The 26,108-nt window shown below is 38.5% G+C and overlaps 1 protein-coding gene across 1 annotated transcript in view; it reads right to left on the bottom strand.

Moving 5' to 3' along the window:
• Positions 1-6,584: 6,584 nt before the first annotated feature.
• The window catches only part of CUNH9orf85 (chromosome unknown C9orf85 homolog), a 78,429-nt gene continuing 58,905 nt past the window's right edge, over positions 6,585-26,108 (bottom strand). Inside the window, exons 3-4 of the mRNA XM_003782951.2 lie at positions 7,997-8,110; positions 6,585-7,230 (exon numbers count right to left, since the gene is read on the bottom strand). Of these exons, the coding sequence (XP_003782999.1) occupies positions 7,080-7,230; positions 7,997-8,110 (265 nt within the window). The 3' untranslated portion in view covers positions 6,585-7,079. The remainder of the gene's footprint in view (positions 7,231-7,996; positions 8,111-26,108) is intronic.

Raw genomic sequence — 26,108 nt, 5'->3', positions numbered from 1 at the left:
AAAAAAAAAAAAAAAAAAGATCCTGAGCCAAGAGTGAGACCCGATCCCTATCTCCACAAAAAATAGAAAAATTAGCTAGGTGTGGTGATATCTGCCTCTAGGCCCAGCTACTTGAGAGGCTAAGGCAGGAGAATTGCTTGAGCCCAGGAGTTTGAGGTTGCTATGAGTAATGACGATACCATCCCACTCCAGCCAGGGCCACAGACTCTTGTCTCAAAAAAAAAAAAAAAAAAAAATTATCTGCAGAACATGATGGATGCAGATTCATCTTTGAATAAAGACAAATGCAAAGCCATGTCTTTGTACACCAAGGTTTTGTATGCAAATGTTCACAGCAGCATTATTCATAATAGACAAAAGTGGAAAGAACCCAAATTTGAATAGGTAAACAAAATTACTGTGTTCGTATAATGGAATACTATTCATAAAAAAGATTAATTATTGGTACGTGTTTTAAAATGGATATATCTCAAAAATGTTATGTTAGGTGACAGCAGACAGACTTGAAGACTACATATTTTATAATTTATATGCAAGGTTCACAAAAGGTTTGTAGACACAAAAGGAGATCACTTGCTCGGGGCTGGGGAACGGGAATAGGGAGTGACTACAAATGGGCATGAGGAATCTTTGTGAGGTGATGGAAATGTTCAAAAATGCACAGCATAGATTATTATGTGTATTATGTGTTTCTACAGCTCCTTGATACAGGAGGGGGGTCACTCAAGAAGATAGTGGCCCCTGAGTTAAAATTTTCTCAAAAGCTTTTCACCTATATGCAGCATTGGAAAGAAAGAAGCAAAAATTATTGTAAGTACAACTCCCTGATGGTTTTAGTCATCTTTGCATTTACAGTTGGAAAGAACACGATTTACTTTGCAGACTCCAAGCATGTCTCGTGTATGGACAAAATGTACTTGACAAGTGGATTGCAGCAAAAGAGGACCCCTATGACTGGAAAAATACAGAAAGGTTGACTGGACGAGTCAAAAATGCTTGTCCAAACATATTGTGGAGCTGTTTCCTGGATCCCCAGTTTGCCTCCAATCTACCTCCTAGGACCCCTTTCAGGCATACCTGCTTGTGTCACTGCACGCCCACAGTGTAAGCTTTATGTGAAATGTTCATGACCCTACAGAGGCAGCCTGTCCCTTACTGTGGCTCTCTTCCTCTGGGAATTTAATTTTCTGTGGGAAATCCTCTCAAACTTATGGACAGTGGCATAGCATCATTAAGTATTTAAAGCACTACCAGTTGAAGACTTACCACACATAAATCACTTAATAGGATCTGAAATGAACTATTTCCATTGCCAGGAAATAAATTCCAAAATGGTTTCCAAATTATTTATAAGAAACACTTGTTTGAGTCTTGTTTTTGTCCCCGTCCACTGGCAGCCACACGTCGCACCTGCCCGTGTCAGCTGGCAGCCACAAGTGTTGCAAAGGCGAGAAAACATATTTTTAAACAGCACATAACTGCTCAGTTACACTTCCAAATAGTACGGTATGTTTTGGGGTGAAGTATAATAAATATGTTATTTTGTTTCCAGACTTTCTGGACACTCTGTATTGCATTGTTTTGTTTTTCCAAAAGAACAGTAGGTCCTATGGCTTTAGAGCACTTCACCAGAAACCACTGAGCAGAGCATACTATTTGAAAGTGTAGACAACATGGATTAAAAATAATTTTATCTCGTGTTTCCTGACTGCGGACGTGTTGTAATATCCTCTGCTAAGGGACGTCAGTTTTGTCCTGTAGGAGACCATCTTTTCTAACCTCCGCTAGTTATGGCAAGTTCCCCAGGGTCATTTCATTTCCTGTATCGGTTATTTAGGTCATTCTTCCCAAGATACCAGGACTTTTCCTCATGGTGGTAAAAGCAAGCAAGCACTCTTGCATATTAATAAAAATCTACAAATAAATTTGTAACTAGATTAAGTTCATACTGAATTATGAAAAAAGTTTTATTCATATTTTAAACATGCGAATTATAAAAGCTGAGTGTAATGGAATAGGCTTTTCTAATTCACTTTCTATTTTTAGTTTAACTGTGTAGAATTTTAAAATACTTTTATCGTTTGATTTTACTAAAGTTTAAGTTTGTGTGCACGGGATCCCTTACACTTAGCAACAGAGTCTTAGTTCTGACAAAGAAGTGAAGGGTTATTGTAAGCGTGATGGATCCCATGCGCACAGACTTTAGTCGTAAAGCTGTCCCTGTCAATATTTGTTTCTAAGGCTCACTATTGCTCTCACAGATTTGCTGGTGGCGTTACTGAAGGTCTATACCTCGTAAGTGTTTAGACTGGCTGTCATCCAGCCTGACGTTACCTGTACAAACACTTTCACTGGAGGGGTCTGCGACTTCTCTTTCAGTGTAATGGGAACTCTGCATCAGGGTTGCTTCCTTTTTCCTTCATCTAAGACTTTCCAGTTTACCTGTGTGGTTCCCACACCCACAGAACCTCAGGATTGGAAAGAATTGGAAAGAAATGGCTAAATCAACAAGTACAAAGCAGTATTTAGAAACATCATGAAATGAACAGCTACCATCCACCGCGAGTTTTCTATACATTTAATAATCGCAGTAACTTTACACTGAGGAGATCCTTATTTTACAAATGAAGGCCCACATCAGGTAACCTCACAAAGGGAAGCAAGTTGGCCAGAGTGACAGGATGAGTAAGAGGCAGTGAGGGGATTCAAACATGTTCCTACCTCAAAATCACTTTACCTACAACTCTAGCTTAAGTCAAGATTTACGTTGTTTCACTGCAAGGCATGGATCTGACAATAATATACTGGGGTAAATTTACATATAATACAGTAGACACATCTTAAGTACCAATTTTATATATCTCTGAATCTGTGTAACCACCTCCTGGATCTGATGGTCAAAATCACCTGAGGAGTTGGGGAAAAAAATCAATTCCAGAGTGAATGAAATCATAATGTTACAGGAATAAGAATTTTCTTAAAAGCTCTTCATGTGAATTTTAAGATCAGTATTTTGGAACTTCTGTAATAAAGCACTGTAGTATGTTAGATTATGTATGAAGCCTGGATATCCGGTCACATATCAAAGTGCAACAAACATTTATTACATTAAACTGATTGGTTATATTAAAAAAAAACAGGTTTTCATTTCATTTCTACATGCTGAGTTCTGATAAAAAAATTAAGTTTTCAGATTAGAAAGGATAATTTCTTTTCTTTTTTTTGAGACAGAGCCTCAAGCTGTCCCCCTGGGTAGAGTGCTGTGGCATCTCCAACCTCCAACTCCTGGGCTCAAGCGAGTCTCCTGCCTCCACCTCCCAAGTTGCTGGGACCACAGGCGCCCGCCATAACGCCTGGCTATTTTTTTTCGGTTGCAACCATCATTGTTGTTTGGTGGGCCTGGGCTGGATTCAAACCTGCCACCTTAGGTGTATGTGGCTGGCGCTTGAGCCACTTGAGCCACAGGCACTGAGCCAGAAAGGATAATTTCTAGAGAAATACAAATGAACTAAATATAATAAAACTTGCTTACTAAACAACCTTTCTTAGCACTAAAGAATAAAATGCAACTATTAATATTAATATATGTCACTAGGTGATACTCTGTTACACTTCTCTCTCATTAATCTGAGAAATTACAACTCTTTCATTCACATGGGAAATAATTTATGCTAGGTCTTGTAACACCTTGCTTGGTTCTTCACAAAATTAAATAGCTCCGAAAAGAAAACTTATATGCTGGCAGTGGTTGTGGCTCAGTCAGCAAGGGCACCGGCCACATACGTAGGGTGGTGGGTTTGAATCTGACCCGGGTCTGCTAAGTAACAATGACAACTGCAACCAAAAAATAGCTGGGTGTTGTGGCGGGTGCCTGTAGTCCCAGCTACTTGGGAGGCTGAGGCAAGAGAATACTTAAGCCCAAGAGTTGGAGGTTGCTGTGAGCTGTGATGCCACAGTACTCTACTAAGGGCAACAGCTTTAGACTCTCTCTCTCAAAAAAAAAAAAAAGAACATATAGCCAGGCATTGTGGTAGGCACCTGTAGTCCCAGCTACTCAGGAGGGTGAGGCAAGAGAATCACCTAAGCCCAGGAGTTGGAGGTTGCTGTGAGCTATGACATCACAGCTCTCCCAAGGGCAATAAAGTGAGACTCTGTCACTAAAAACAAAAACAAAAACAAAAACAAAAACAAAACTTAGATGCCAAAAAGGAAAGCCACATAAATAATATGGGAGAGAAAAGTTCTCTAAGACTATAAGCTTAGAATATTGAGACTTCTGTATCATGAATATTTCTCCACTTACAGGCAATATTTTATTTAATATCTTGATAAGATTTTATATTTTTATTAACAGAGTTCTTGAGCACTTTTTATTTCTAGGTAAGAGTTTTCTTTTTCTTTTTTCTTTTTGCAGTTTTTGGCCGGGGCTGGGTTTGAACCTGCCACCTCCGGTATATGGGGCTGCCACCCTACTCCTTTGAGCCACAGGTGCTGCCCCTCTAGGTAAGATTTTTCTGGTGTAACTAAAATGTTTATCTGTGTCTTTATTTTTTCATGTTGAGATACTTTAAAGTACATTGACATCACACCCCTAAATGTTTCCATATGTATCTCTAAAAAAACCACTTAATGAAAATTATTCCTGGGCGGTGCCTGTGGCTCAAAGGAGTAAGGTGCCATATGTTGGAGGTGGCGGGTTCAAACCCAGCCTCAGCCAAAAACTGCAAAAAAAAAAAAAAGAAAGAAAGAAAGAAATTATTCGTTAATAATATTACCTATTACCAAAAAACCAAATAGTCAAGAAAGATAAAAAGGGGCTCAAGCTTACTAGTAATTAGAGAAATATAAAGTGCTCAAGCTTACTAGTAATTAGAGAAATAGAAATAGATTAATAAGACAAAGAGATCCTATCGCCCACAGAGCACATTGGCAAGAATTTTAGAGTCAGGTAACAAGTGTTAGATACAATACAGAGCATTGAAACTTCAGTACAGGGGTGGCGCTTATGGTTCAAAATGGTAGGGTGGTGGCCCGTATGCCAGAGGTGGCGGGTTCAAACCCAACCCCTAGCAAAAAAAAAAAAAAAAAAACCCACAAAAAAAGAAACTTCAGTACATTGCAATAGGGAAGGGAAAGTCCCCCTGAAATTCAAGATATACATACCTGATTCCTTCTACCACTGAAACATACCTCACAGAAATGAACATATATATATCAAGAAACACATATAACTATGTTCATAACAGTATTGTTTGCAATAAAAAAAATAAAAAATTTCAGGCTCAGCGTGCCCTTAGCTCAGTGGTTAGGGTGCCGGCCACATACACCGGAGCCGGCAGGCTCTAATCCAGCCCAGGCCTGCTAAACAACAATGACGACTACAACAAAAAAACAGGTGGGTGTTGTGGCAGGTGCCTGTAGTCCCAGCGACTTAGGAAGCTGAGGCAAGGGAATCCCCAAGAGTTTGAGGTTGCTGTATGCTGTGAGGCCACGGCACTCTACTGAGGGCGGCATAGTGAGACTCTGTCTCAAAAAAAAAAAAAAAAAATTAAAAATTTCAGAGAACTCAAATGGCTCTCAACATTAGAAAAAGTGAACTATGGTAAGTAAATATATGGAATAATGCACAGTAATGTAAAAAGAACAAATTAAAGCTCTTGCAATGTGGACCAATCCCACAAATTTTGTAACAATGAAGAAAAGAGACACAAAAGACCACATATAGTATAAATCTGTTTATATAAAATTCAAAGCCAGTGCTTGTCACTTATTTTTCAATGGTTCAGCACATATAATATACATGTATATCCATCAATACAGATGCAAAGAAAACAAGATAAAATATTATTCTTATTCTTTTTAATTGAGACAGGGTCTCAGTTTGTCACTCTCGGTAGAGTGCCATGGTGTCACAGTTCACAGCAACCTCTAACTCTTGGGCTCAAGCAATTCTCTTGCCTCAGCCTCCCTAGAAGCTGGGACTACAGGTGCCCGCCAGAACACCCAGCTATTTTTTTTGTTGCTTGTTTAGCAGGCCCGGGCTGGGTTTGAACCCACCGGCTCCGGAGCATGTGACCAGTGCCCTGACCACTGAGCTATGGGTGGTACCCAGTAAAATAGAAAAGCTAAGTAAAGAATATGCAAAAGTTCATTGAACTATTTGGCTACTTTCTGTAGGTTTGAGATTTCTTAACATAAAAAAGAGGAAAGGGTTCAAAAATCAGAGAAAGGTAATTTATATTATTTACCAGTACAAACAGAGGTGGTAGAAAGATAAAGAAAATAATCATCAAAATTCAGAGTAGTGGCAACTTTGGGAAGGATGAATTTTGCTGAGAGAAAGAGAGCCCTATGAGACTCGGGAGGAAGGAGGGTTCTGATGCTGGCAGTTTCTACCCCAAGGTGTAAATGAACAAATTCTCTTTATAATTACATATTAAACTATATGTATATATATCTATATATATAAATTCTATGCAGCTTTCTGTATGCATATTTTACAAAAGGCAAAAGTTTAAAAACAATGCAATCAAATATACAAAAATACTTTCAAAGAAAAATTGTTATAAACAAATACTGTATGATTGCTAAACATTATTATAAAAAATAAACTGCTTTTGCTTTAAATAAGCCAATGTAAGGGGATTTTTGCTATGTGAGTTGTTAATACTTGAGCATACTCTATCAAAACATACTTACTGAGGACCAATTTTTGTGGCTAGCAATATAATAATGTCATCTTATTTTACCTGAGATAGTTCTTCTATGACTATCAATTCTCAATCTTGTTTAGTTTGGTATTAGATAATATATTCCTCTAAATAACTCCCACGAATTGCAGTATGATACCCCAATATTCATTTAGGCAGATATTCTAGCATATGCTACTTAAAAATTTGTTATAAGAAAACTCTGGCTGAAAGTTTTATAATTATTCAAATATTATATACAGTATGTTGTTCATGTATAAATTCTGCCTATTTTTTTATAGATTTTTTGACTTGATCAGTAGGATTTTACAGTATTTTTTGTGATGGTCAGAGTTTCATACTCTCAAAAAGACTCATAATATAGTCATATTAATTCAGTTGATTGTTATCTTCTGAGTCCTCTAAATCGATATCAAAGTCTAAGTCATCATCGCTTTCTTCATTTCTTCTGCAGCTTCTTCTATGATTGGAACTTTCATTATTTCCAATATTTTCTGTTTTTTCTGATTCTTTATTAAACCTAAAGATGGGAAAAAAAACCTTCTAATTATGTTTTCCTTATTTGACTATGTAGCTTGAAAAGACTTTTACCACTAACATGTATTTCTTTCTTAACAGGAGCCTAATGAAATAAATATAGAGAAAAAGATCTTTGAACAGTAATTTAACTCAAGATCTAACTAATTCTAAAACTACTGTCACTAAAGTAGGCTCAAAGCAATTTATACATATATCCATTAAAGTTGTTATATAAAGGTTGGGCATGGAGGCTCATGGCTATAATCCCAATGCTCTGGGAGGGTGAGGAGGGAAGATCTCTTGAGCTCAGGAGTTCAAGATCAGAGTAAGCAAGAGCGAGACCCCAGGTCAACTAAAAATAGAAAAAACCAGCCAGGTGTTGTGGTGGCACCTATAGTTACAGCTGCTGGGTGGTGTGGGGGGTGCACTGAGGTTGAAGGATCCCTTGAATTCTAGAGTTTGAAGTTGCCATGAGCTAGACAGATGCCATGGTATTCCAGCCTGGGCAACGGAAGCACGACTCTGTCTCAGAAAAGAATTTAAAAGAAGTTGTGATATATAAAGTAATTCTTTCGTAATGAATGTGAACTTAATAAATATTTTATTTTCTTAAAAATATAAAGTTTTATTGTAATGACAGGCAGAGAAAAGTCTACATTTGAGATATATTGCAACTTAACACTAAGAGTTACTGAACACCTCACTAAAAGAAAATGTTATCTATCAATTACTAAGAATAAAATCCAAATACAAAAGGAAATACTCACGGAATAACAATGTCTTCTTTCTTTCCACATTTTGCACAAACTTCAAGCTCATAGGCACATGGTCTACACATTATGTGATAAGAATCTTTCACTGTCTTTTGTAAACATTTAACACTAGAAGTGAAAAAGAATCGAGTATTAATTTTTACTAATCACTCAAGATTTATTTGTTAAAGGGTATAACTCAATGCATATGTGAATAGCCTAAAAAATTAAAATTCCTAGATTTTAATCTCAGATATTTATCTTATGTTGCTTTTAAAATTAATCTAGTATTTCTAGATTATAGTTTATAGATAGATAATAAGTTTATTATAGATGATAAATGTATATTTATTCATAGGGCTGTTAAAGTATAGAAGACTAAAATGTAAAAATGTTGGGCGGTGCCTGTGGCTCAGTAAGTAGAGTTCCAGCCCCATATACTGAGGGTGGCGGTTTCGATCCCAGGCCCAGCCAAACTGCAACAAAAAAATAGCCGGGCATTGTGGCAGGCGCCTGTAGTCCCAGCTCTTTGGGAGGCTGGGGAAAGAGAATCACCTAAGCCCAAGAGCTGGAGGTTGCTGTGAGCTGTGATGCCACAGCACCCTACCAAGGGTGACAGTGAGACTGTCTCTAAAATAAAATAAAATAAAATGTACATATGTGTTAAAACAAGATCAATATACAAAAACCTACTGTATTTCTATTATATATAATACCAATATATAATCCAAAAAATAATAAAATACTTAGATTCAACAAAAGAAATGCAAGACCAACACAACACTTTGAGAGAAACTAGGCCTAACTCTATGGAAAGGTATCTGGTGTTTATGGATTGGAAGATTTCTGGGTTTTTTGAGATAAGAATCTTACTTTGTCACCCTTGGTAGAGTGCCATGGTGTCATAGCTCACAGTAACCTCAACCCTTGGGCTCAAGCGATTCTCTTGTCTCAGCCTCCCTAGTAGCTGAGACTATAAGTGCTCCCCAACATCCGGCTATTTTTAGAGACAGGGTCTTGCTCTTGCCTTGGCTGGTCTCAATCCCATGAGCTCAGGCAATCCACCAGCCGTGGCCTCCCAAAGTCCTAGGATTACAGGTGTGAGCCACCATGCCTGGCTGGAAGACTTCTTATAATATTGGAAGACAGCAATACTACCTCATTTGATCAATATAGTCAGTGCACCTCTCTATTAAAATTTCAGTGGCTTTTTTCCTGCAGAAATTAGCAAGCTAACTATAAAGTTCATAAGGAAATTCTAGAGACCCAAGATAGCCAGAACGATCTTGAAAAGGAAGAATAAAACAGGAAGATCCACACACTCTCATTTCATAACATATTACAAACCTACAGTAATCCAGACTAGGTAGTACTGACTTAAAGATAGATATATAAATCAGGAGCATAGAATTAATAGTCTTAAGTGAAAATAGAAACATGTTATGAATTTATAAAATATATAAAAAGTGAAATACATAACAACAATAATACAAAATTGGCAGGGAAGAACTGGAAGTATAAGATTGTTAAGTAAGTATTTATAATGCATGAAGATAATTAACTAAATTGACATTTATAGAACATTCCATACAACAAGAGGAGTACATTCTCTTCAAGTACAAACAGAACATTCTCCAAAATAGAATATACTCTGGGCTATATGATCAACTTCCACAAATTAAAAAAAAAAACCCAATAAAGTAAAATTTACATAAAGTATACCTTCTTGCTATAATGAAATGAAGAACTGAAACATTACAATGACAAAATATCTGGAAAGTGTCCAAATACTTAAAAATTAAAGAAAAAAAACCACTTCTGGGTGGTGCCTGTGGCTCAGTGGGTAGGGCACCAGCCCCATATACCAAGGGTGGTGGGTTCGAACCTGGTCTCGGCCAAACTGCAACAAAAAATAGCTGGGTGTTGTGGCGGGCACCTGTAGTCCAAGCTACTCAGGAGGCTGAGGCAAGAGAATCGCCTTAGCCCAAGAGCTGGAAGTTGCTGTGAGCTGTGATGCCACAACACTCTACCGAGGGTGATAAAGTGAGACTCTGTCTCAAAAACAAAAATCAAAAAAACTTCTAAGTAACTTATAGGTCAAACAGGAACTCACAAGAAAAATTAGAAAATACTTTGAATGACAATGAAAATATAACCTCAAAGTTTGCACAATGAAACTAAAGTTGTTCTTGGGAAATTTATATAATTAAAAATTATATTAAAGAAGATAAATAATCAAAACTTCTACTTTTTTTTTTCAAGTCAGAGTATCACTTTGTCACCCTTGGTAGTGTGCTGTGGCATCATAGCTCACAGCAACCTCAAACTCTTTGGCTGAAGTGATTCTTTTGCATCAGCTTCTCAAGTAGTTGGACTACACATGCCCACCACAACGCCTAGTTATTTTCAGAGACAGGGACTCGCTCTTTCTGAGGCTGGTCTTGAACTCCTGTGCTCAAGAGTTCCATCCACCTCAGCCTCCCAGAGTGGTAGGATCACAGGTGTGAGCCATTATGTCCAGCCTTAAAATAAAGAAAAGGAAGGGCAAAGTAATGATAAGAATGGAAATTAGTAATACTGAATACATGAAAATGAAGCCTGTAGTCCCAGCTACTTGGGAGGCTAAGGCAAGAGGATTGCTCAAGCCCAAGAGTTTGAGGTAGCTATGAGCTATGACACCAGGGCACTCTACCTAGAGAGACCAAGTAACACTCTGTCTCAGAAAAAAATTAAAAAACAAAACAAAACAAAACATTTTTACCATCAACTCTATGTACATAAATCCAATAGCTGTTGAAATGGACAAATCTTTGTAAAGCTATAAAATCAAAATTCATTGAAGAATAAGTAACTTAAATACTCCTTTATTCATTGATGAAAAATGTAATCAAAGTTTAAAAATCACTAAATTCCAGGCCCAAATGGCTTCACTGATGAATTCTATCAACAATTTAAGAAATGTTACAAATTATACACTAACCCTCCACGAAAACATCATAAGAAGGAAGATTTTCAACTTATTTGATGAGGTCCTAATATCAAGATTAAAAAAAAAAAAAGACAAGACTACAAACTTGTATCTCCAACAACATAAATATAAAAATGTACCACAAAATTTTAGCAAAGCAAATATAACAATGTATAAAAACTAGCAATTTATACAAATTTCATGGCCAAGTGGGACTTATTCTAAGAATACAAAGATGATTCAACATTCAAAAACCAATTAATGAAATTCACCAAAGCAATGTTCAAAGGAAGAAAAACTGTATGATGATTTCAAAAGATGTGAAAAAAGCTTTTACAAAACTTGACATCCATTTGCCATGTTTTGTCATATATAATGTGCTGTTAGTATAATGCACACCCATGTTTTTGGCTCAGATCTTTCTTTTTTTTTTGAGACAGAGCCTCACTTTGTAGCCCCAGGTAGAGTGCCTTGGTGTCACAGCCAGACTTTCATTAGAAGCTGAAATCACTTGGCTAGGATTTTATTGAGAACTTTTGTATCTATATTCGTTAGTCAAATTGGTCTGAAGTTCTCCTTTTTAGTTGGGTCTTTCCTGGTTTTGGTATCAGGGTGATGTTTGCTTCATAGAATGTGCTGGGGAAGATTCCTTCTTTCTCAATTTTTGGGAATAGTTTCTGTAGAATGGGTATGAACTCTTTGAAAGCTGTGATAGAATTTCTGGTGTGAAGCCATCTGGACCAGGGCATTTTTTTGTTGGGAGATTTTTTTTGTTTCTTTGATCTCAGTGCTTAAAACTGGTCTGTTCTTCTTGATTAAGACTAGGGAGAGGGTGTGATTCCAAGTATTGATCCATTTCCTCCACATTACCAAATTTCTGGGTAGAAAGTTTCTTCTGGTATTCAGAGATAATCTCTTGTATCTCTTGTGGCATCCATTGTTATTTCTCTTTTATTGTTTCTGACTGAGGTTACTAGAGACTTCACTTTTCTGTTTCTGGCCAAAGGTTTATCGATTTTATTTTTTCAAAAATCAACTTATTTTGTTAATTTTCTGAATAACTTTTTTGTTTTCAATTTCATTAATCTCTGATTTAATTTTGGTTATTTCTTTTCTTCTGTTGGGTTTAAGGTTAGATTGTTCTTTTTTTTTCCAGTTCCCTAAGATGGCTTGTGAGTATGTTGATGTGCTCACTTTCTGTTTTTCTAATGTAGGCATCTAGTGAAATAAATTTTCCTCTCAGGACTGCTCTTGCTGTGGTATCTTACCACAGGTTTTTAGTAACTTGTGTCTCCACTGTTGTTATGTTTGAGGAAACTAACAATTTCCTCTTCTATCTCTTCCTGAACGCAACTATCATTTAGCAGAAGGTTATTTAATTTCCATGTCTTTGGGGATGAACATTTTTGTTGGAGTTGAGTTCTACCTTTATAGCCTTGTGGTCTGAGAAGAGAAAGCTATAATTTCTACTCCTTTAATTTTGCTGAGGTTTGATTTGTATCCTAGGATGTGATCTATTTTGGAGTATGTGACATGGGCTGATGAGAAGAGTATATGGTTTTGCTTTGAGATGATGTGTTCTGTATATGTCTATTAATCCCATTTGTTTTAGGTACATGTTTAAGTCCTTCGTATCTTTTAGTTTCTTTTTTTTTAAGATAGAGTTTCACTATGTCACCCTTAGTAGAGTGCTGTCGTGCCACAGCTCACAGCAACCTCAAACTCTTGGGCTTAACCGATTCTATTGCCTCAGCCTCCCAAATAGCTGGGACTATAGGCACCCACCACAACACCTGGCTATTTTTGTTGTTACTGTTGTTGTAGTTGTTGTTGTTGTTTAGCAGGCCCAGGTCAGGTTCAAACCCACCAGCCCCAGTGTATGTGGTTGGTATCCTAACTACCGACCAACAGACGCCAAGCCTGTTTAGTTTCTGTTTAGAAGATCTATCCAGTCCTGTCAGAGGGGTGTTAAAGTCCCTGGCTATTATGATGTTATGGGAGATCATATTGCTCAGAACCCTCAAGATCTATGAAATAGAGCATTTAAGTTAGGCATAAAAATATTTAAAATTGAGATGCCTTTGTGTATTGTTCCTTTGACCAGTATGAAATGTCCATCTTGTCTTTCTTAACGTTAGTTGCTTTGAATCCATTTGTATCTGAGAATAAGATTGCAACCCCTCTTTTCTTTTTTTGAAAAACTGTTTTTCATCCCTTAACCCTGAGTCTTGATTTGTCCTTCAGGGCTAGGTGCATCTCCTGGAGACAGCATATGAATAGCTTGTGTTTTTTTAATCCATTCAGCTAATCCATGCCCCTTCAGTGGGGAATTCAATCCGTTGACATTTATTGAAAGTATCGGTAAGTGCAGTAGAATTTTATTCATTCTGTTATGAGAAAGTCTGTTGTATAGTTTTATCCTTTGTGCCACTGTGGAAGCTAAGTTTTGGCCTTTAGCTTCTAGGTTTACTTTGGTGGTGGTCCATTGTGGTGTTCAGTTTTGAGAATAGGTCTAAGTAGTGCTGGTCTTGTTGTGGCGAATTTCCTCAGTGCTTGTATGTCCACAAAAGATTTGATTTCTCCATCAATTTTGCTGCTTAGTTTAGTGGGACACAGAATTCTGGGCTGAAAATTGTTTTGTTTAAGGATATTGAAGGAGTATGACTATGCTCTTCTGGCTTGGAAAATTTCAGTTAAAAAGTCTGCTGTCATCCTAATGGCTCTGCCCCTGTAGGTCAGTTGGCGCTTACTCTTAGCTTCTCGTAGTATTTTCTCCTTCATCTTGACTTTGGACAGGTTCGTTGGAGAAGCTCTCAGGTTCATTGGTGGACAGGTGTCCTGGAGAAGCTCTATTAGAGTTGAGATGATGGTTCAATATCTATCTGAAAGGAGTGTGTCAGGATCTTTAGTAAAACTTGGAAAGTTTTCATTTATGATAGTCTCCAATACAGCTTCCATACCTTTGGTAAAATCTTCCATTCCAAGGATTTCTATTCTTATGTTTGAATGCTTCATGGAGTCTTATAGATCTCTAAGTGCCTGCTCTGCTTTCTCTCTCTTCTTTTCTGCCTGTGTAACTACCCCGTTAACTTGAACACTTTATCCTCCAGCTCTGATGTTCTTTTTTTTTTTTAAGATAGTCTCAAGCTATCACCCTGCGTAGAGTGCTGTGGTGCCATAGCTCACAGCAATCTCCAACTCCTGGGCTTAAGCAATCCTCTTGCTTCAGTGTTTTGTTGGGTTTTTTCCCTTCTATTTTTAATAGAGGTGGGGTCTGGCTTTTGCTCAGGCAGGTCTCAAACTTGTGAGACACAGCTTCCCAGAGTGGTAGGATTACAGGAGTGAGCCACTACGCCCGGCTATGGTATGTTTTTGATTGTGTTTTAGCATTCCAAAAAGCTGTACTTGGCTTGGCACCCATAGCACAGTGGTTATAGTGCCAGCCACGTGCTCCAAGGGTGGCAGGTTCCAACCCAGCCCAGGCCAGCTAAACAATAATGACAACTGCAACAACAACAACAACAAAAATAGCTGGGCATTGTGGCAGGTGCCTGTAGTCCTAGATATTTGGGAGGCTGAAGCAAGAGAATTGCTTGAGCCCAGGAGTTTGAGGTTGCTGAGAGTTGTGATGCCATGGTACTCTACCAAGGGAGATACAGTGAGACTCTGTGTAAAAAAACAAAAACAACCCCCCCCAAAGCTGTACTTAATTACTCTGCAATAAAAAAAACAGATTAAAAAACTTTTATACCATTAGAATACACATGAATAAAATTCCAATAATCCAAAAGGATTAGAAAGATTTTCACAATGCTTTTCAGCTTCAATGTTTTTCAGGTTTTAAAACAATGAGGAAGAAAGTTTGTCGTGGTTAGGTTCATCTGAGGCTCCAAGACAATTAGAATATGTTTTCATTTCTATGAATAATTTGATTGATACTAGACCCCTGGGATAAACAAATCCTTAAATATTCAAACTTGTAATACACAGATAAAACTGTAGTCATAGAACTGTGGGTGTTCAAATTTACATGTAAAGTAGGCTTAAGATGGGAGACTTTTTTGGGAATATGGAGTCAAAAGATCCTAATTCTACATTTTCTAACCCCTCTAGTCACAAGAACATAAAGCTTATTAAAATGCAGATTCTTCAGATCTCTGTGTTATTTATATAAACATACTTTTTATGGGAATGGGTCTCAAGAATTTGTCAGTTAAACTCTTCTAGAAATTCTATGCACACAATCATTTGAGAACTCTTGACCTACATCAAAGTAATACTGCCTGACATTCAAGCCTGGGTACTCCAGCATTGCTATTGCTGGTAGAGGGTATAAGGGACAATTTGGAGAACATCAAAGGCTAAAAGCAATCACACTTTTTCAAATTTAAATTTTTCTGAAAATCAATTAAGTTTTATTAGGCTAGTAGCTCTGAATATAAATATATCTATCTTACAGCAAGGCAAGGATATATACGTGTATACACTAAAAAATGACATTTTTTTTTCTTTTCTTTTTTTGCAGTTTTTGGCCGGGACTGGGCTTGAACCTGCCACCTCTGGCATATGGGGCTGGTGCCCTACTCCTCTGAGCCACAGGTGCTGCCCCAATTTTTTTTTTTATAAATGGAAAAGATATCTACAAAATGTAAATTATACAAATGTTAGAAATTTACAACCTTCTAGTTTCTCTGTCACAAAAGTGGCATCTCAGGGTGGCGCCCGTGGGTCAAAGGAGTAGGGCACTGGCCCCATATACCAGAGGTGGCAGGTTCAAACACGGCCCAGCCAAAAACTGCAAAAAAAAAAATAAGTGGCATCTCAGTGTGCCTTCTTTTAAAAACTCTTAATCCAGGGCAACGTCTGTGGCTCAAGGAGTAGGGTGCCAGCCCCATTTACTAGAGGTGATGGGTTCAAGCCCAGCCCCGGCCAAAATTGCAAACAAACAAACAAACCGAACAAACACAAACAAAAAACTCTTAAGCCAGGCTTTAAGCCCTCATGGGGATTACAGTGAAAAGATGTCTGGAAGCAATAGTTATTGCATTTGTTTTTACACATTAATACTACATTTACAGGTCCAAAGAATATTGATCTTAAGTATGAGCATAATCTAGGTATTATTATTATTATTATTATTTTTATTTTAGGAACAGACTCATTCTATCGCCTTCAGTAGAGTGCTATGGCGTCACACAGCTCACAGCAACCTCCAACTCCTGAGCTTAGGCTATTCCCTTGCCTCAGCCTCCTGAGTATCTGGGACTACAGGCGCCCACCACAACACCCGGCTATTTTTTTGTTGCAGTTTGGCTGGGCCCTGGTTGGAACCCGCCATCCTCGGTATATGGGGCTGGCGCCCTACCCACTGAGCGACAGGTGCTGTGATTTAGATATTATTTTAATGGTAGGAGATATGCATTCCAAGTTGTCATAAAACCTAATAAGTGTCAAAATGTCTATAAATTCTTTAATTACTCCTGGGTTTTTTCCTTATGAAATTTATGGTGAAGGAAACCAAAATATTTCCAGTCCAAAATATACTTCTCTGATGCATTTTGCTTATGGCTGTTCACAGGCAGGCAAACTGAAGCAGCCCTGCAAAGCTGTTTTTTATGAGAGACATTTGCATCTGTAGAGGAAATAAAGTGAAGTAAACATAGATGCAGGCAGGCTTTCTCTGAAGGCCCCCGTACGGATCTAGGACAGATTAACATTAAAGAAGAGGCTGACACCTTTAACGGTCTGACCCAAGTATTTATTACAGGAACTGAGGGGCCGGTACCCTTGAGGTTTCATCTGCATAATCCAGACCGCCTTTGCCAGCCAGGTGTCTCCTTTTCTGGCCCTCCCATCACCTGCTTTGCCAAGCTCTAAGGACCCCTATTCCTTCCGTAACCTTAAAATTATATAAAAGTGTCAACCATCTTGCCATTGGATTTCTTCTGTCCTCTGTATGATTCACACGTACACACGTGCACACACTAAAGTTTGTATGCCTTTTTTTCTCAAGCTGTTTTACAGACTCAATGTATAGAAATCTCAGGGGGAAAACTTAAACTTTTTCCTTACAGTGGTAGACACAAACTTTAAGTTCACCTAAATATAAATCTGTCCTAATTTCCCTTGAATAGGGAGTCCATTGATAAGAAAACTTCAGAGATGCTAAAATAATGAGAATTCACTTTCTTTTCATTTTTCTATGGAGTACAATTCCTGGAAACAATCAAGCCATCTTGACTATGCGTATACCTCAACTAATCATTTTTGTGGAAACTGGTCAAATAAAAACACTATGTTACTGATAAAGGAGACAGTAAATGCTTTTTAAAAAATATTACTGTTTTCTTTCTTTTTTTTTTTTTTTACAATGAAAAAAACACAGAAAGAGGCCAGGCACAGTGGTTCATGCCTGTAATCCCAGCACTCTGGGAGGCCAAGGCAGGAGGATCCCTGGAACCCAGGAGTTCAAGACCAGCCCAAAGGAGAGCAAGACACCCTTCTCTGCCAAAAATAGAGAAATTAGATGCGCATTGTGGCAGGCGCCTGTAGTCCCAGCTACTTGGGTGGCTGAGGCAGGAGGATCACTTGAACCCAGGAGTCTGAGTTTCCTGTGAGCCAGATTAAAGCCATGGCACTGTAGTCTCTGGCAACAGAGCAAGACTATGTTTCAAAAACAAACAAAATTCTCAAAAAAACAAAACAAAAGAAAAGCTAATTAAAATGTTACCCAACAAAGAAGAGTCCAGGAGCCTGTCCCTGTGTCAGCCAATATGCAGAGATGGGAATAGGTCCGCTGTTGGGTCCGAAAAATCCTCCCAACTTAGCCCAAACGGACAGACTCAAGACACACTCCGATGTAAAGGGCATAAGGTCAGATTTTATTACAGACCCGGGAGGCCCGGGGGGCCCAGGGGCCCCGGGCCTGGACTCTCCTGGCATACAAGCCGAGGACAAGCCCCGAACTCCGGTTGAAGGCAGTTTTTATGGGGTACAGAAAGCAAGAGGGGTAGGGTCTGGGTCCGGGTACACTCCTGATTGGTGGTTGATGATTTCACTAGTAAAGGAGGATTTGGATTGGTACAGGTGAAGGGTAGGGGATTTCTTAACCGGGGCTAGAGGTGGTGTAGCCTAATTAGGAAGGAGAATACCTGAATTTCAAGGAAGTAGATACCTATTGCCTATTATGGGAGTTGTTCAAGGGAACTGATACTTATTGCCTATTATGGCAGCTGTCTGTCTTAGGTGACTCAATTCAAGGGCTTAATGGCTGTGCAACCAGGGGTGGGGGAGGCAGCAGGGAGTGGCCCTGCGGTTTAACAGAGTAGACAAGAAAATGGCGCTGGTCTGGCCCTTACACCGCCAAGCTCTACTTGTCAGAAGGCCAGGATTCTGGAGACAGTTAAAGTAGCCTCTCTAAGACTGTTCTGTTCTTCCAGTTCCAAAATTACAGTTTTATAAATAAAGGTTACTTTAAATAATAGTCAGCACAACTCAAGGACAATCTATTACCGTATTTCTAATTCAAAAGTTAATTCCTATATCAATTCTCCTAAAGCAAAGACCACAGTAACCTTTATTTTAAGTAATAATCGGCATAACTCTTACCTATTACAACATTTCTGATTCAAAAGTCAATTTCCTAAATCAATCTTCTTAAACTATTCAAGATGGGCATCATTAGGGTTCAGCTAAATTTACAAAACAATAAGAATGACAGACAAGGGGAGAAGGTCATTTAGGACCTAAAATGACCAGACCAGCTGTGTCATATCCACCCTAGCCTGACAAACTTCATCTTATTCTCACTACTTGTGCTTTCAAAAAGACAATAAATACTCACTATATATTTAAGATGAAAATTAGGGACAGAATTATTGTTAAGTACTGGAGAATATTATATTATTTTGAAAATAAATAGGGAAAGATCTATTAAATAGGTCTAAATAAGTAGGGAAAGACCACTGGATTGGACTGGTAAACTGGAGACCTATAATCTAGCCCAGTCTTACCTTGTCTTTATCATAGAATCTTTGAAAGTCACCTTAACTTCTGTGAGGCTCACTGTTTATAAGGGGTATCAAAAGTGCTGGCACCTTACATGAATAATAAAAGTGGCATCAAATTATACTGTAATCACTGTCTTTGTTACCTCCACAACTCACAGTTAAAAATGAAAAAAACCCTTAAGACTTTTTTGATGACTTTGTTGTGATAGCAATATAACTTTTAGGTTCCATAATTAAGCATACCAACATTTGGAAGATTTGTGTAAGGGAGGTAAAAATTCTCCTCTACCCTCTTTGGGTCTTCCACTGGGACTGACATAAAACTGACAAGTACTTTCTAGAATTAAGAGGCTTTATTTTACTCCGCTACAACTTTTCTGGCACTGCCTTCATTTTCTTGTTATTGCACCTTAACCTTTACCATAATTTCAGCTCCACTTGTCGTATTCTTACTTATGTGATGACTAGGTGCTTTTGTAAACAGTGAGCTGAGTCACTCCACCCTTGTACAAATAACAGAAACTCAACATTGACAGAGTTTCATACAGTCCCATTTCCTGCAGTGGCTCTAAGTAATCTGTGTTCCACAGAGGAAGATTCTAAAACCATGCTATGGATTACATCATATGCTATTTATAAAATGCTTTTAAGGAAACAATATCCCCACATTTCCAAGTATTTTGAGTACATGAAATTAAAACTCACTTCCTGGTGTCTCTAGATTATGTGTTTGAAAGTAAATGGAGTGGTTATACTACCTTGTGTTAGGTAGTTCTTAAGTTCTTAAAATAGTTCTTCAGAGTACAAAACATTCACCACTGACCAAAAATAGTTTAGAAAAAGAGAGAAAATAAAAATTATTCAATATTTTAAGGCAGCTACTTTTAAGGCAAAGCTTGCTAAACCAGTGCCCCAAAGTAGTCTTCATGCCCTAGCGAACGAACAATAAAAGCAACAAAAACTCTTAACTTTCACCTTCAAAAATATTAAGACTGAGGTCACGGGCAAGAATAAAGCCACAATTTACAGTCATCACGTAATAAAATGTGATGTAAAGAGCTATATGGGACTAAAATTCCACTGCAGACATTTTAATCTATCTGGAATGTGGTGACACAATTCTCCTATCACTAATTAACCTTCAGCACCTCAGCCCTATTATAAGAAATATGAGAACTGAAAAGAACAGGCAAAGAGGCCAATGTGCACTGCCACACACTGTACACACGGAGGGCCAGGCAAAACTGCAGAATAGGACAGTTTAGAGGAAGAAAAAACCCCGTTGTGGAAAACTAGAACTCCAGACACTAAACCAAAATTCCAAGTACTGGTTTTTCTTCATTAAATGAATGTATTTGAAATACATGAAAACTTCCTTTTGATAAACAACTTTGGTTAATGTGGGTGGATCACCAAAGGTTATGTAATGAGAGGAAAGAAAAAGGAAGACGAACCGATGAACAAATGGCAACGTATGTGGAACCAAAGACAGCTTGTGATTATCTGTACTGTGCAAGAAAGGAAATGGGGTTCAGGGTCATCTCCCCTTCATTCCCTGGCGTTACCTTGTGGGGTTCTCCTCTATAAACATTGCTTATATCACTCTTCTACCTTTAATTATGTCTTTTCTAAACTGATCTTTTCTCATTTTTTCACTTCATTATTCCTCTGCATCCTTAACTCTATTCTGTGGGTCTCCTTCCCCTTTCACTATACATAGCACCTCTTATAATCTGTCCAAGTGTTATCTGTGGACCCATTTCTCCTAATAATAACTGTAAATTTCTTGGTGTCAGATTCTTCTATAATATACAACACAGTGTCTTGTACATTGAGGATGCTATTCAAAATAATTGCAAATTGAACCAAATTTCTTTTTTTTTATTTTTTTATGTAGAGACAGAGTCTTACTTTATTGCCCTTGGTAGAGTGCCGGTAGCGGCACACAGCTCATAGCAATCTCCAAATCCTGGGCCTTAGGCAATTCTCTTGCCTCAGCCTCCTGAGTAGCTGGGACCACAAGCACCTGCCACAACGCCCAGTTATGTTTTGTTGCAGTTTGGCCGGGGCTGGGTTTGAACCTGCCACCCTCAGTATACGAGGCTGGTGCCCTACCCATTGAGCCAGAGGTGCTGCCCTGAACCAAATTTCTTATCTTTCATCCCTAGCAATCTTTTTTATGTTTGGAAATTAAAAAGAGCTATGCTTGGGATAATATCCCCCATCATTAACCTGGTCTCTTTCCCAGAAACAATTCTTGTTTCTAATAAAACAAATGAAATACAGTGATTATCTTTCAAATCGAGTCTAGTTTCCTGGTTTTTTTTTTTTTTTTTTTTTTGAGACAGTCTCACTCTGTGGTCCTAGGTAGAGTGCCCTGGCATCCTGGTTCACAGCAACCTCAAATTCTTGGCCTTGAAGAATCCTCTTGTCTCAGACTTCCCAGTAGCTGGGACTACAGGCACCAGCCACAACACTCAGCTAGTTTTTCTATTTTTAGTAGAGACTGGGACTCACTCTTGCTCAGGTTGGAACTCCTGAGCTCAAGCTATTCACACCTACCTGCCTCAGCCTTCCACAGTGCTAGGATTAGGAGTGTGAGCCACTGTGCCCAGCCTCTACTTTTGTGGTTCTTATAGGTTATAGAAAACTTGGTTATACAAGATAAAGTTTACTCTTTTTCCCTCCACCTTTACTAACAAGACAAGGTTTTCTAATAGGTGTATTTTCATCCTTAAGTGAATGGTTAGTTTAAAATATAGGAATTGTTTAAGTCATGGTGGATAGTTTTGTGTCAAACCTTAAGAATGTGACATTAAAATGAAAGTATAAGAGAATATGAAATTTCAAAAATTCAGATTCTAATTTTGAACCTGCTGCTCACTAGCTATGCATAGGGTAAGTCACCTAATTTTTCCAAGATCACTCACTTCCTCATCTGCAGCTCCTAACTCTACAGGGCCATTATTAGAATTAGAACCCAATTGGCCAGTGCCTGTGGCTCTGTGAGTAGGACGCTGGCCCCATATACTGAGGGTGGCAGGTTCAAACCCGGTCCCGGCCAAACTGCAACAAAAAATAGTGGGGCGTTGTGGCAGGCAACTAGTGGGCATTATGGTCCCAGCTACTGGGGAAGCTGAGGCAAGAGCATCACCTAAGCCCAGGAGTTGGAGGTTGCTGTGAGCTGTGACAGCAAGGCTCTCTACCTAGGGCTACAAAGTAAGACTCTGTCTCTAAAAAAAAAAAAAAAAGAACTAGAACCCAATATATGTGGCAGAGCTTTGAAAATGTTAAGTTCAACATGAATATCCTAATTATGTACTTAATTAAAATGCAATCAGAAAATGGAAAAACTCATTAAGTTCGAGGGTTAAACTCAACTATATGTAACCACCTCAGACAGGCTATCTAAGCATTTGCTATCTTTTCCTTTCATGCACCCTGCTTCTATAAATTACATCAGCTTCCTAAAAATTCTCTGACAAATTCCAGCAATAATTCTCATAATTCCTACAATGGGGTATAATTTCTAATTTTAAGGAAATTTTTAGTGTTCTGGCTTCTACCTTTTATACTGAAAATGCAAATTGGAAAGGATTTACGGTTTAATCTCTGAAATGAGAGATCAAGGTAAAACTGCATTTCCAAAATACCAGGCAAAGATGGTTATATAATATCAAAGCTATTTCTCCATCTCAGAGGACAATCTTTACTAAACATACTCTATTGATCTAAGACATGTTCTCTGCAATGCCATTCCTAATCCTTATTCATGGAATTCACACTGTATTATGGGGGGAAAAGTCCTTAAATGAACAGTTTTCCTCAGTGGTTTATAGCTGATCTTTACTGTGTTCATAGGGGCAGAAGGGAGAAGACCCTGACTGTAGTTGAAGTCTTTACTACCTTCTAATTGTGCCTCCGTTCTGGCAGAAAGCGTATATTGTTTGACCATCTTCATCCTAATAACCTATGCCATCACAAACCTACCTGAATTTTCAAGTAAATTACACAGGTACATATGTATCTGTATGCATCCAGAGAGAGGAGTAGGCTGAGAATGAAGGGTTTACTCATTCAAGATCCCTTTCTCCTGTTATATTTTTAAACAAGTTTTTTTTCCTTCCATATTTATTATGTTCTTTGTAGCAGTCTGTAATCAAACTTTCACCAGTCCAGTAATGTGGTATTTAATGTATTTAATTCTAGTAACGTATTTACTTCAATTAGATTAATTGGAATCTCACTCTAAGTTTACTGCAAAATTTAATTCAACATTTAACAACTCTACTTTATAAAATGTAATGGATGTAACTGGTACGAAGGTCACCTTCTATTTCCATTTAGTCTAATAGTAACCTTAGTAACAAAAATGAAGGTTGAAACATGGGGAAGGGGTAGGCTAAGGGACTGAAAATCTGTAACTTGGATAAAGAATCTAAAGGCTACATTAATTTAAGTGTAAAAATAAAACTATAGTGGCTGGCGCCTGTGGCTCAAAGGAGTAGGGCGCTAGCCCCATATACCAGAGGTGGCAGGTTTGAACTCAGCCCCAGCCAAAAAGAAAACTGCAAAAAAACAAACAAAAAAACCCTATAAAGTGTTTTTAGGCACTAACACGTAAATTAAATATCTAATTTTTACCAATAACTTCTATAGTCCATACCTATCTTTCTGTGATATGGCCTATCCTTAAGGCACTCAACTTTGCTCATTACCCTTCTCTGGCTATGATCCTACTACTGGTTGAGTATCCTATGATACTCCTATTTATGATTCTAAATGCCTGGGACCAGCAGTATTTTTGTTTTGTTTTGTTTTGTTTAGATTTTTGGGATACTTTGCATTACACTTTATTTTGAGTACCCCAAATCCAAAAATCCAAAATCTGAAATGCTCCCAGAATTTCCTTTGAGCATCATGTGGACCCTCAAGAAGTTTCAGATTGTGGGCAGTGCCTGTGGCTTAGTGAGTAGGGCACCGGCCCCATATACCAAGGGTGGCAGGGTCGAACCTGGCCCTGGCCAAACGGCAACAAAAATATAGCCAAGCATTGTGCTGGGCGCCTGTAGTCCCAGCTACTTGGGAGGCTGAGGCAGGAGAATTGCCTAAGCCCAAGAGCTGGAGGTTGCTATGAGCTGTGACGCCAAGGCATTCTACCAAGAGTGACAAAGTGAGATTCTGCCTCTAAAAAAAAAAATAGAAGTTTCAGATTTTGGAGCACTTTGAGTTTCAGACTTGGTATGTTCAACCTATATTATGAAATATAAAGCTTTTGCATTTCCATTTCAATTATCAATTATGACAGGAACTAATGTCTGTTTCATTTAGATAGTTGTTTTATTCAAAGATTTTACAGTGAACTATTTAATTTTCAAATGTCTTGAAATAAACACATCCTTTAAAGAACAAAAAGGCTTGGTGCCCGTAGCACAGTGGTTACGATGCCAGCCACATACACGGAGGCTGGCAAGTTCAAACACAGCCCAGGCCAGCTAAACAACAATGACAACTACAACAAAAAATAGCCAGGCATTGTGGCAGGTGCCTGTAGTCCCAGCTACTTGGGAGACAGAGGCAAGAGAACTGCTTAAGCCCAAGAGTTTGAGGATGCTGTAAGCTGTGACACCACGGCACTCTACTGAGGGCAACATAGTGAGACTCTGTCTCACAAAAATAAAAATAAAAATAAAGAACAGAAAAAAGAAAACAATTTTCCCATAGTAATTCATTTAAAAGAATATCCAGGCTCGGCGCCTGTGGCTCAAGCGGCTAAGGCGCCAGCCACATACACCTAAGGTGGCGGGTTCGAATCCCCAGCCCAGGCCCGCCAAACAACAATGATGGGTGCAACCAAAAATTGGCCAGGCGTTGTGGCAGGCGCCTGTAGTCCCAGCTACTTGGGAGGCTGAGGCAAGAAACTCGCTTGAGCCCAGGAGTTGGAGGTTGCTGTGAGCATGATGCCATGGCACTCTACCCAGGGGGATAGCTTGAGGCTCCGTCTCAAAAAAAAAAGAATATCCATTTATTTTTCCTTTTCTTTGACTTTTACAATACATTGAAATGGAAGCTAGTGTTTAAAATATGCAGAGTGTAGAGTTAGCCACTTAAATCATGGATCTAAGATTACATGGAGATCAATAACTAAGTATAGACTGATCACGGCACATGGCACACATTCATTATTCCTCAGGGACCTTCTAGTGAGCAGCATGCTGAGTCTCTTAACCACTTAAAGTACATCTTGAATGGTTACTGCTCTTTAACAGCAGATGGCTACTGTTAAAAGTAAATTTGGTTTAAAGCTGCTGCCTCTGTGTGTATTTAAATTTGGCCTAAAGATTTCTCTGTATCTAGTGAATGATAACCTAACTTGATGTGTAAACAAACTGTAATCTACTCTCATTACAAGTAAGCAAGTCTCACCCACTCACAGCCAACTGTTTAAAGCAGGCTCAAGTAAGGCAAGTGCCACACAACTGTTTCTGGACTTCACTTCCACTTTCTCTCTCCTTTTCCTGTCCATAAAGGTTACCTGATCACATGGCAGCCCTGGAGTTGCCCTGAACCTATTCTGGTTCTAGAGGCTGCCCGATTCTTTAATCTTTCTTTGCTCAATCAAATTCTTTTAAGTTTGCCTAAAATTTTTCTTTTAACAGTACCTATCTAAAAATTATGGTCATAGCTAGTTGAAGGAGACGCATGTCATAGTGTTTGCTCAGCAAATACAAGTAATGAATACCAACTAATAGACAAATATAATGCAGTACCAAGAAATGAGTAACAGGTACTATCATGAATTTAACCATAAGCAGGTAGGTGTGTCTGGTGCTCTCTGTAAACTGATTTCTTTACTTTGAAAAATGAGGACAGTGATACTCTTTAAGTACAATTCTAGGGGTATAGAATTTCTTCCTTTTAAAAATAGGGGTTGGGGCAGCACCTGTGGCTCAGTGGGTAGGGCGCTAGCCCCATATTGGGGGTTCAAGCCCAGCCCTGGCCAAACTGCAGCAAAAAAATAGCCAGGTCTTGTGGCAGGTGCCTGTAGTCCCAGCTACTCAGGAAGCTGAGACAAAAGAATCTTGTAAGCCCAGGATTTGGAGGTTGCTATGAGCTGTGTGAGGCACTGTACCGAGGGCAATAAAGTGAG

The sequence above is a fragment of the Otolemur garnettii genome, unplaced genomic scaffold, assembly GCF_000181295.1.
Source record: "Otolemur garnettii isolate 467f Iridium unplaced genomic scaffold, OtoGar3 scaffold00006, whole genome shotgun sequence".
Classification (NCBI taxonomy): domain Eukaryota; kingdom Metazoa; phylum Chordata; class Mammalia; order Primates; family Galagidae; genus Otolemur; species Otolemur garnettii.
This window is presented reverse-complemented; position numbering and strand designations above follow the sequence as displayed.